Source organism: Suricata suricatta, chromosome 2 (assembly GCF_006229205.1).
Source record: "Suricata suricatta isolate VVHF042 chromosome 2, meerkat_22Aug2017_6uvM2_HiC, whole genome shotgun sequence".
NCBI classification, from domain to species: domain Eukaryota; kingdom Metazoa; phylum Chordata; class Mammalia; order Carnivora; family Herpestidae; genus Suricata; species Suricata suricatta.
The window spans coordinates 15,842,584-15,855,360 of NC_043701.1; the positions used below are offsets into that span (position 1 = coordinate 15,842,584).

Sequence of the window (12,777 nt, forward strand, 5' to 3'; positions counted from 1 at the left end):
AATCCTAAGGTTTCTAAATAGACTTAGGAACTGGCTAGTGGTCTGGAATGTCTGGAATGTGAAGATTTTGAGTGGCAGAAAGGAGAGCAGGTTGTACATCTGATGCCGGATCACAGGACTCTGAATGCTGTATGCATTTCTTTTCTAGCAACTTCTGCTGATCGCTTTTACCGAATAGACAGATCTCAGGTAAGCTTTCTTGAGCCTATTTGTGAAAGTGAAAAATTCCCAAATAAATATACTTTATTGGTGGCTAATCTTAGCTTTTTTTTGAATGAACACTAAAACATTTACAAATGCTGGACTGGTACTCATAGACCAAGCTATGAGCTTTTTTGTTTGTCTTCACACATTTTGTGATTTGTGGACTCAAGAGGATGTTGCTTGACCTTGCACACGGGTACAGAAACTAACGAGGCTTGTAGATATTATCGCCAGCCTGTACTCCAAATTTTCTCTCACACCGCTGCTTTCACTACTTCTTAGCCCAATTTTGTGGCTTTTTAAATTTGTTTTGCTTAGCAAGTTTGACACCTCAAATGTATATTCATGCTACTAGTTGCAACTCATCACTTCCCATATCTGTAATGAGGAAAAAAAAAATGCTTATGCCCAAAGATGCTTATGCCCTGAATTTTTCCCACTGTCCAAATTCTCCTGAAAAAATAAAAGAAGAAGAAGAAGAAGAAAATACAGTCAGGAATCCAGTGACAAAATTAGTTGTTAATGATGCCACTTGGCTTTGGACAGGCCCTGGGGATCCAAGTCCAGCTTAGGGCACAGCTCGTGCTGGACCAGGCTGCACGTGTGAGGTGTGGCTTCTGTGACGATATTTGGGAAGGAGAGGCATGACCATCTTTGGTTACACCCGGCAAGATCCTGGTCAAGTAGGAGCCCCAAACCAAGAGCGATTGGACGGTTGGCCTCACCAGCCTCTTGCTACAGTGTTGCTTTAGGGATGAATGTCCACTGCCTGGGCCTCTGAAATTACACTGTGCTCTTTGGATAGGTCGTAGACTTTCATTATCCCTCAAGACCAAGAATGCCTTGTTATGTTACGTATCAGATGATAGATTTGACATCCTGTCAGTCATCTGACAGCCTTCTTTTTTCTTGTCTAGGAACATTTGCACTTTGTGATGGAGATTTCCCAAGATGAGATTTTTATTCTGGACCCAGATATGGTATTGTCACAGCAGGCGGGGACGCCTCCCGGAATGCCTGACCTGGTGGTGGAGCAAGCCTCAGGGTGAGTATGCTTCTTCTTTGGTGACATGGTGGTGGAGTGAGGCTGGCTACAGTGTGGCCTCCGTGTCTGACCTGGCTTTGCCCTTGACATTTCTAATGACCTCACACTATTTTAGAATACAAATTTTCTTGTTGTGTCTCATTAGAGTGTAGCATCGCTGGTGCCCCTATATGTCTGTATTATGTACAGCTATGGAGAACTACCCTTGCCCATCACAATTTGCGCCATCTTTGAGCTTTCTTTACTCACCACATCCACACTTCTTACCAAACTATGAAGTAGTAGTATTTGCGTTTGTGCATGTCATCTATAATGCTTGTATTATGCAAATAAAAATGGACACACAGGTGGTTTGACTATTATTTTTCTCCCCCACCACTTCTTCCTCCCCCCCCCTTTTGGGTATATCTAGGCACCTTGAGACATATAGATTATATAACAGTAACTATGATGTATCAGGCACTTATTATGAGCCACATGCTGTCCTCAGTGCCTTTCTTATATCCCTACCACCACCTAAGCATCAGAAGGACTCTGTGCTTATTTCCTGGTCTGTAAAATGGAAATAAAACCTGCTCATAGAACTGTTTAAAAAGTAAATGAATTGAGACATGCCAAGTATTTAGGATAGTTCTTGAAACTTGGTGGACACTCATTAAATATGATGTTATTGAAATGATCATCATCATCATCACCATCATGTCATAATGCCCTGCAGATCTGGTACTATTATTATCCTAAATCCACAGGTAACCAAACTGAGGCTTAGAGGGTTTTTGTAACTTTGCCAGGACTCCCCAGAAAGTAAATGGCACGTTTGAGATTTGGTCACAGGTTTCATGCTAAAGTGCATGCATTTAATCACAATGTTGAACTACCAAAATATAATTAATATTTCTAGGTTATTTCAGCAATTCCAAAATATTGATATAGAGCTCTTTGTGTGCTGGGTACTCATATAAGCACTTAGGAAACAACAGTGCAGAAATAAAAATTTGGAAATCCCTGCCCTTGCAAAGTCTAATGAACTTCAACAACTTGCTGGTACATGGAGGCCAAATAGTTAAAATAAGGATTTCCCTAGAAAGCATACACACATGCACTCAAATAGCATTTGCATGTTGTGTGCACACGTTGTGCGGGTGTATGCACTCATTTATTTGACTCTTGCTGTTATTTCTGTATCTTCCACTCTTTGAGATCCAGCTAATGTGAGTGGGATGTATCAAGTCAAGAGAAGACAGAAGTGGCAGGAGAGGGCAGGTTTATAGCTGTGTTTAGGAAGCCAGAGTTAGTGATATCAGATAGACATCCCTGGGTGTCCCACAAGGTGGTGGAGAAGGCCATCTTCACAGTGCATGTGCTGTAAATCCAGCCTTTCAGCTTTGGGGAAAGCAAGTGGTGAGAAGCTGGGTCCTCCTGCAGTAGTAGTGGGCACTAGAGTCTAGGTGTCTTCCCATGCATCCATCCTGATCTACGCTGCAGTCTTCAATCTGGTAAAGAGTGGACCAGTTCTGCCATGTCCACCCTGGTCTTTGCCCTCTCAGTCATTCTCTCAATGTCAAGTAGTGGCCAAAAGAGATGGCTTAGTCCTGGCCTGGACTTCCCAGCCTTGGCTCCAAAAAACAACGTAGCCTGAAGATCTACCAGGACTTGAATCAGTGTTGCCCCTCTGGAAATGAACTAAGACGGGAAAGCTGTGAAAGAGGATGCACTTTGTTATTTCCTAATTTGCATTTCTACATCAGGCTCCATTATTTCTTACTTTCCATCACATTTAAAAGTCCTTATTCTTGAAATGCAATTTTCCCATCTGTAAAGAGGGTGGAAACTTACAGAATAGTTCATGACGACCTTGATAAAATTAAATAATAAATGTGAAGAAGTAACTAGGAAATACCCAATCAAGATGAAGCTCCCATCCCCCCCCCTCCCCCGTTTAGAGGAGAATCATCTTGAGAAGAGCAGAGCGAATCCCGTGGCTGACTTTGAATGCCTAAATGCCTGGTGCCTTTCTTTCTCCCAGAATGGCAGACTGGTGGAACCCTGCCCTGCGGAAACGCATGCTGAGCGACAGCGGGCTGGGAATGATAACTCCGCATTATGAAGACTCAGACTTGAGGGACCTCAGCCACTCCCGCGTGCTACAGTAAGGGCGCTCTCTCCTTTCTTTCCCCGCGCATCCCTGTGACTGCTGGGAGGGATTGCTGGCTGTCTCAACAGTGACAAGGGTTCTCTTTTCGAGGATGCTCCTTCTGTCTCCTGTGCCAACCAGTGTTTCCACCTTTAGTCACTTTGCTGACTTTTCCCACCCCAAGGTCCTGATGGAGCTTCCTTCCTGTTTCTGTAGCTCCTGAGCCACACGGAGGCCTGGCATGTGTACCTATAAATACTTTGAAGCTCACCGGCATTTGCTTTATTGCACACCAGTGTTTACTAGATGTCCCTATGTTTGCCACCTCGCGAAGACATGCGTGAGAGAGATCATGAATCGATTGGCAGTGGCGGATACTTTTTTTCATGTGTGTGAACGTTTCCACTTGCTGTTATAACTCTTTTTGTTGGTCTCCAGTCCCGAGCCTCTGGATGTATGCTCTGTGTAGAGTAGCCAGGCGGCTGAGTTGGCCGATGTGGGGCTGCTCAAGGTTGTGGTTTCAGAGTCTCAGGGAAAATGATGCAGCATTTGTTCATAGATGAGGGATCTGATCATGGTGAGAAAGTAGGGTGACCGTTGGGAGTTTTGCAACTGTGTTGGCACGTTTATGTCTGGGGAATCTTTCCTCCCTGTCCTACCTCCTTGCTGAAGAGATTAACGGACACGGTAGTTCACCCTTCAGGCCAATCACCCCACCGCAGGGGTTATGTGAGCTTGTTGCAGCTCATGATCAGGCTGGCTTCCAATCGTATCCAAGGCCCTAACTGAATAGGGACAGTGGCCTGTTACCAGGTAGTCTTACAAACATTTTTACAAAATAAAGAAAGATTCTTAGAAGCAAGTGTAGGGTTAACTGAAGAGGGACTCTTTCTGAAGGAAGATCACAGCCATTTTGGTATGAAATGGGGGGAGAAAAGTGCGAAATCTGGAACTAATTAACTTCATTGGTGAAGGTTCTACTCAGACATACCAGGGACAAAAGGCGACTTTGTTTTCATCGCTCTCTGTACTACGTCTTTTGCTGTGTGAAGAGTAAAAGGAAAAAATGAATTACTATGGATTTTCCTTTTTAATCAAACTATACAGTTGGGTTTTCATTGCATTTTAGTTGCTTACAACTCAGGGTGTTTTTCCATTTCTTTTTTATATGGAATTGAGGCTTATGAACCACATTGAGTCAGCTACCCATTGATGGAGAAAACGTGGCCATCTAGCTGTGGGCTGATTTATTTGAAAATGAGAGGTTATTTAGCCACAGAAATAGAAACTATGCCTCGACAAACCAGATGAATATTGTAGTTGTTCTTATATACAGGCTGTTTCCAAAAGGGTATGAGCTCATTCTGGTTTCCTATTCCCTGATTTTTCTATCTGGAGTGTACTAAAGTATGTATCATGATATGTGAAGTGATTGTTCCTAAGGTAGTAAATATTCTTCCCAAATCACAAATAAATGTACCACTTTATAGCATAGCCAAGGTCTTAAAACCCTATGTAAAAGTCAATTCTTATTCTTTATTTGGGTTATGTTATCTTCTCAGAGATTTCTTTTAATTTTTTATCGATCTTCACTTGGCCACTGTCATTTGTCCTGGTCATTTATACAACCTTAGCTCTCCAGGGCACTAGAGCAGTTAACTGTTTTTTAAAATTTTTTTCTGCAAAATCACCTAGAAAACAAAATTTATATTCAAACACTCACCCCTAGCCTTTGAGTCTGTCTAGCTGAACCTCTAGTGAGACAAGTCATCACTCCTGCATTCTGTCTGAGTTTCTGACTCATAGAATATAGGAGCATAGCAAAATGGTTGTTTCAAATCACTAGGAAAAAAAAACGGTAAATACTGTACCCTACCTGATTTTGCCTATTCATTCTTTAAATTTTTTGTTATTATTGTGTCCATTAATTCCTTAGGAAGAACATCTCTTTATTTCCTTCATAGATCATCTCTGATGAGAAGTATAATTGCAGTTATAGAAGAATTCAATTATGTTACTATAGCCAGTATTGATAGAATGTCTCCTACTTGCTTTGTGCCATAGCTAAATTATCTTTAATTCTTTTTTTTAAAGTTTATTTATTTTGAGAGAGACAGCACATGCTGGGGAAGGGCAGAGACAGGTAGAGAGAGAATCCCAAACAGGCTCTACGCTGTCAGTGCAGAGCCCAGTGCGGGGCTCTATCTCATGAACCCTGAGATCATGACCTGAGCCGAAATCAAGTGTCAGATGCTCAGGGACTTAGCCACCCAGAGGCCCCTATCTTTAGTTCTTTTAATGACTTTTATATCTTGCCATTGCTTAACAGATAAGTAAATTGAGGCTTATGGAGATTAAAATATTCATCTTAGTGGGGCACCGGAATGGCTCCGTCCGTTGAGTATGGAAATTGAATAGAAATCGTGGTTTAAGTCAGGTTGGCTTGACTTCTGACTTCATGCTTTATCTGACCGTACTGTACTATCTTTCCTAGGGGCAGGTGCAGAGGTGTTGTGCCCAGAGCCCCATGGCCCAAGAAGGGTTTACATATATATATGTATATATATATATGTATGCATATGTAGTCTCCCTATATAGAGTTTTTCATTTTATCTATTATTATTATTACATATTTAGCCGAAATTAACCCAGAAGTAAATATGATTGAGAATGAATTTTAAAACGTTTTATTGCTTTTATTTATTTATTTAATGTAAGGAGATTCTTATTTAAAAAAATTTTTTTAATGGTTTATATATTTTTGAGAGAGAGAGAGAGACAGAGAGAGTGCAAGCAGGGGAGGGGCAGACAGAGACAGAAACACAGAATCTGAAACAGGCTCCAGGCTCTGAGCTGTCAGGACAGAATTCATGAACGGTGAGATCATGACCTGAGCCAAGGTCAGATGCCTAACTGACTGAGCCACCCAGGCGCCCCAGTTTTATTGCTTTTAAAAATGACAGATTTATATTTAAAAAATAATTATATATATGTTACATTTGCCTCAATCTAAATAAGTATAAAAATTACATACGAGACACTCACGTTCCAAACAGCCTGAAGTATTACGTTGTTGTATGTTATTATTTTCATTAGGTCTTTCAGTCCACAGGCAGTATGCGGTCGCATTAAGACATATATTGTTCTATGAACTTTTTTGTTTGTATTATCTTTTCACTTGTCATCAGCTATATTTTATAACACATACATTTTTCACACTTCCCATTTCATTCAACATCCTATTTTTAAAATTTATTCATTTTGATGTATGTGGTTTTTAGTAAACTAGATTTAGTATAGAATATTGCATCATGAATATACCATAACTTATTTCTCCACTTTGATAGTGATTTCTAATAATCTATTATTTAAACAAGGCAGGGACTGTCCTGCTGCATGTGTCCAATGTTGCAGGGCATATGTGCATATGCAGTTATAACTTCGCTTGATGTTCCCATGAGGAATAGTTTTTAAAAATATGTAAAAAAAAAAAAAAAAGGCCCGAGGAATTATTGTAATGTTTTGGGTACAACTGACATAGGTTGCTTTCAGCGCTGAAGCCCCAGTCAGCTCGGAGCTAGGAAAAGTCCAAATCTAACATCGTGTTCACAGTATTAAATAACCCACTATATAAAAAAATCAAAAGGGAAATTTAAAATTCTCAGAACTGAGAACACTATCTATCAAGAGTTTGCAGGAACAACTAAAGCCTTAGTCACTAAATGGTTTAGGACTCCAGATTTACTTATCAAAGGAAAAATGATTCATACAAATAAAGCATTCAGTTTGATAAGCTGGAATAAGAATCCCAGGATAGAAAACAAAGAAACAAGAGGGAATAATAATAATAATAAAGACAAAAATCAATGACAAGGAGAATAAAACAAAGAAGTGATTAACCAAGACAAAAGTGTTAAGATATTGATTCTTTTTTTAAAAAAATTTGAGGGTCGCCTGGGTGGCTCAGTCAGTTGAGCGTCCTGCTTCAGCGCAGGTCATGATCTCACATTCGTGGGTTCGGGCCCTGCATCAGGCTCTGTGCTGACAGCTAGCTCAGAGCCTGGAGCCTGCTTCAGGTTCTTTATCTCGTTCTCTCTCTGACCCTCCCTTGATCATGCTGTCTCTCAAAAATAATTTAAAAACATTTTAAAAAATAAATAAAATTTTAATGTTTATTTATTTTTTGAGAGACAGAGAGAGACAGAGCATGAGCGGGAAGGGGCAGAGAGAGGCCTTTACGAAAGAGGCTTCAGGCTCTGAGCTGTCAGCACAGAGCCCGACATGGGGCTCGAACTCACGGACCATGAGACTGTGACCTGAGCTCAAGTTAGATGCTTAACTGACTGAACCACCCAGGTGCCCCTAAAATATAGATTCTTTAAAAAAGGTAGAGAAGAGACAATTTTCTGAGAAGACTGACTTTATAAATAATAAATCCGGGAATCTGGAAGGAATGTAACTACAGGACTCTCCCAGCTCCTTCTTGCTCAGGGGCACCCAGTCCACACCTGCTCAAGGTAGGTGACCCTTCCCCTCCACCTTCCAAATGGCCCAACCCCCCACCCCACCCTGATCTCCTTAGAGTTGTCTCATAGTTTTAACTTTGGTTTCTAAGATCCATCCACCTCCCACCTACTTCAGGGAGAATGAGATGGAATGGACAAATAGAATGAACTAGATTTTTATTATTACTGGAACTGGTTACATTTATATTATAATTCCATTTAAAAACATTTTATAAATTTTTAAAGGTGTGTGTGTGTGTGTGTAGTTCACTCATACACAGGTGCCTTAGGGGAGACTATCATTTCAAAGAAGTGCATATAGCACATACAGGGTCTTCAAAACCTATGAACACAGTAAAAAACAATCTTTAAGAACCAATGTTGAGATAAGTTGGTGAGAGGTGATTTACCCACACTATTATTTCTTGAACCGTATTGAATTTGTTTTTAAATTCAAAAAATGTTTTCAGTGTCTAAGAAAATTCTACTTAAAATAACACGATTTGGTCTCATCATTAATTATACCACCACAATTAGTGACAAGGCTATATTTCATTTTGGCAGAAGAGTTGTAAGGAAGGAATTAACTGAAATTTTAGCAAACAGAATCTCAGTCCTAAGGAACGCTTTCCCAACTTCAGGATCTATGAGTCTTAAAAAAAAAGAAAGAAAGAAAGAAAACAAAAGCCCTGAATGAAAACTCTAGTATATTCCCAATAAGTTATTTTTTGAGAAGGACAGACTTAACCTGAGCCAGATGGGTTAAGGGAAAATAGGTAAAGGGCTTGGGAGGTATTTAGTTTCTGAATAAGAATAATCTTTCCTAGGGACCCCAGATGGCTGAGTCAGTTTAGCATCCCCAATTTTGGCTCAGGTCATGATCTCACAATCATGCAGTTGACCCCACATTGGGCTTTCTCCTTCTCTGTCTCTCTGCCCCTCCTCCACTCACATATACACTCTCTCTCAAAATAAATAAATGAACTTTAAAAAAAGAATAATTTTTTTTAGTTCTTATGTTTATTTTGATTTATGCGAAACCCCTCAAAACTGACTGAAAGAGATGCACTTTTTCTTAGTATCTCCAAATCCTAAATCTGAAAGAACTAAGATAAAGGTCACACGGATAAAAATAGAATATCCTGCCACGGGACTAAGTCAAGGGCAGAAGAGTGCAGTGAACCACCGCAAGGCAAACATTCGGTCCAGTCATCCGTGTCTAGGCAGGTTATCTGTTAGCTGATCTGCTAAGCAGGGCGAATGGATTTTTATGATGGGCAGTATATATATTTCTGTCTCTAATAAGAGATAATGTTATCAAAAATTGAACTATGATGTGTCTGGTCTGATTACTTGATTTTCACTGGGATTCTAAGAAACAGGTTGGGCCATTTAGTTAGTCATTCACTTATTGAGCAAATAAATATTGAGCACCTCGTAGGTAGACACTGTTTATACTCATACACACCTAGGCACTCAATATATAAAACTAAATTCAAAAATTATTATTGGCTTTGAAGAGCTAATATTCAAAGGGGGAAATATTACACAGACTGGTAACTATACTTCCGTCTGCTAAATGCTTTATGGATAGAAACAAGAGGAATAGTATTTGCTGCTCCCTCCAGATTTCATCTTTTTAGTTTTATATGAAAAGAATAAATATTTAAATAATTAAAATGTTAGCCTCAAAGGAAAGAGGCTTTTTTTAAGAGGGCTTCATGTTTATTTCCCTTAACCTTTGTACATGAGTGGATAAATAGCTGCTTTTCATCATTATAAAACCAGAAATGTTCCTCAAATAATTGAATGTACTTGGCGATAGTTTAGCGTCACTCTACCTGACATGTGCTTGAAGAAGTTGGTCAACTAGCACGTTGTTTCGGGATGTCTGGAACCCCTATTCATACTTTAAAAGTTGGCTCTTTCATGCAGTCTAAAATTCTGAATCACCGAGATAACCCTGAAACCTCCCCCCTCCAAAAACTCTCAAGTTCTGAACACAGGAGTAAGAGCATCACCCCCATCTCATCCTCAACTATTTCCTGTACCCAGTTTCTTTGGGAGCATTAGGTGATGTCCTGACTCCAATAAGACGGATAATTGAGCTTATTGCCACAGCTCCAAGTTCTCAACAGGACGGACCATTGGGCGGTGATTGGGTTGTGGAAATATTCTTTCTGCATCGCAATCAGATAAGAGGGAGAAAATTAATCTTCTTAGTGGGATGTGGGTTTGGCTGGAATCTATCTGAGAGATGAAATCAGTGCTGTCTGGATGGAGACACAGTCCCTTGCGTCTGTCTCACTAAGATAGTTGGTTTCCCATCCTACTCACCTTTGACTGGACTAAATCTTGTTCTCCCTGCCTAACCACTGAGGCTGGAAAAACTGCAGTTTATCTGACATACATCTTCCTTTCTTCTTTTTCTCCCTGTCTTACCTCCAGCTAACCTCCCTGTTTAGCCAAGAACATTAGTACTCTGTTCCTCTGTGTATGCCAAATATTTAATAAGAAATTTTGCTCTGTTCTATATAGAATTGCTCAAATAGTTATGCATACAGAGGCCCTAAATCTTTTGTCAGATAGGGAGTTCCATTTTCAAGTTCAGTTAGTGGCAGAGCCAGAATAGAACCCTTTCTACATCAGATTTCATTCTGACCAACATTGTAGAAAAAAAAAAGTTGCTGAGGTAAACAAGCTCTAATATTAAACCTCCGCTCTATGTAAAAGGATGCCAAGAAATTCTACCCTTCCATTTTGAGTTGACGTTTGGTCAGTGATTGCAACATGAAGAAATGCCACTTTAAGTGGCTCTCTCTTTTCATTTGTAAAAAAAAAAGTGGTGGTTTTACCTCCGCACACTTGAGGAACACGGTGCATGAAGGGAAGTTGCTTGGATCTTTTTTTAAAGCACGTGAGCCCTTCGGATGGACAAAATGTATTGCTCTCTCTGTATTTACAGCACTTTGCACCATTCCTGATCGAGCAGGCATCCAGGAAGACAGACTTCGGGGCTGAATGGAGGAATGTGGGGTGTTGGAGAGAAGGTACTCTCTCCCACCTAAAAAGGGATATCTATTTATAATACCGCAGCAAACCTGGTTCTGCCTAACAGTTGTAAGAAAATGATACATTAAATGTTAAACATTTTTGTTAGGCTCTTTGACCCAAAGTAATAAAGACCTATTGAATCCCTGACTCAGAGAGAGGTTACTGTTCTAGAAGTGAGAAAGGCAATGATGGGGAATATAGAGAATTGTAGGCTGTTGATGGGCATGAAGGTGAGGGGGGGGAGGGGATAGAGGGAAAGAATCCTATCTAGAACTCTGCGCACTGAGGGGCCAGCATGTCCCCCGTGTTTGATCTCTGGATTTTTTGGGTTACATCAGTAAAGTTGAGTGTCTGAAGAGGTTTTGGATGTTCTTTGGATGGAGGGGAAGAAAGTTGGCAAGTGGGAAACCATAAACCATTGAAGTTTCATGAATGGAGGAGAATCCTGGGATTTCCTAAGGATTTCCAAACAGAAGAGACAGGACAAAGCCGGAGCTGGGGAAATAGGGAGGCAATATGTGCAGAAGGAAAGCACGTTCTGGAGTTCCCTTAACAAGCAGAGAACGGTAGAAAGGGCCACTCAGGAAATCCTCAGTCTTCCTTAAAAACAAAACAAAGGAGATTTCTCTCTCCTTCTAACAACTCCTTCTGCTTTAGGGCATTGAGGAAAGGTGACAGAGTCCCTTGTGACAAGCACGTAAGTGCCGTTCTGAAACTGGGAAGGTCACCCCATCTCCCTCTGTGCTCAGGAGTGAGGGCACGCATCGGTAAAGCACTGGAGGAGGGGAATGTTTCTTGTTCTCAGGGGCTGTGCCCGAAATGGAGACCTGGGTGCAGCAGGGATCTCCTCTCACTCGTGTCTTGTGTCCCCTGGGGGAACCATGTGCAGGTGGCCGGCTCACTATGCAGTCGTTTTTGCACATTTTTGTTTTGGTCCTTTCTTGTCTGAACCAGACACTGGATCTTCTTTAAGGTCTTGGTAGAGTAGGGTTCTAGGGTATGTCAAGTGGATCCAAACAAACGAACAAAAAAAGGTGTAGGGGATGTTAAATGTTAGTCCTACAAAATGATGGCATGTCTCTCTGTAAGGGCCCAGGTTTTTGAAACATCAGGATGAAAGTTTAGTCAAGAATGGTTAAGAATCATCTCCCAGAGCCTGCTGGGAAAATGTCCATGCTGTCCTGCAAACATGCAGTTTCTGGGGACTGAAAGATCAATGATCTTTCCTCCCTTCCTAAAAGAGTGCAAAATCCGGAGTTGGGTCTTAGGTCACGCCATTCCCAGAGGGTCCCACCCTGCAGAGTCCTTGTCCTTGGGACATGCACCGTGTCCTCAGCGATCTACAGCAGGTTCTGGCAGGAGGAGGGAAGATGGGACGCAGCTTCTCTTTCCCACAGGTTATCATTTTATAAGTAAGGGCGCCCAACGGGACCTGAGCCAAACATTTGTTTTTAATTTTAACAGAGTAGAGAGAAGAGGCCGTAGTTTTTCCTGAATACGGTGTTGGGACACCTCCCTGTGACATGAGATGTTTCTGCATGTAAGGGGCCTGTCCTGGCCATGGGTCCCGGGACTCACCCTTCAAAGGCTGCCCTCATCCCCACTCATTCCTCTGTCTCTGAGGAATCAGCTCAGTACCGGCTGCCTCTTCTCCTCCTCTGCACCTGCACACAGAGGGGCAGAGCCCTGGGGACACAGGGGGGAGGTAGGTGCACAGAGCCCCTGGGGACACAGCGGGGAGGTGGGTGCCGCGGAGAGCAGGCCGGTCCTGGCGGGCCTCCAGTCCTGCCTTTTCTCTCCTCTTCCCATCGGTCCTGCTCCTTCCACGTTCAGGG

General features: G+C 41.5%; 1 protein-coding gene across 1 annotated transcript in view; it reads left to right on the forward strand.

The window, feature by feature from the left end:
* DGKI (diacylglycerol kinase iota) overlaps window positions 1-12,777 on the forward strand; it is a 286,356-nt gene that overhangs the window by 204,882 nt on the left and 68,697 nt on the right. Inside the window, exons 24-26 of the mRNA XM_029922877.1 lie at window positions 149-189; window positions 1,122-1,249; window positions 3,276-3,398. Coding sequence (XP_029778737.1) covers window positions 149-189; window positions 1,122-1,249; window positions 3,276-3,398 — 292 coding nt within the window. The remainder of the gene's footprint in view (window positions 1-148; window positions 190-1,121; window positions 1,250-3,275; window positions 3,399-12,777) is intronic.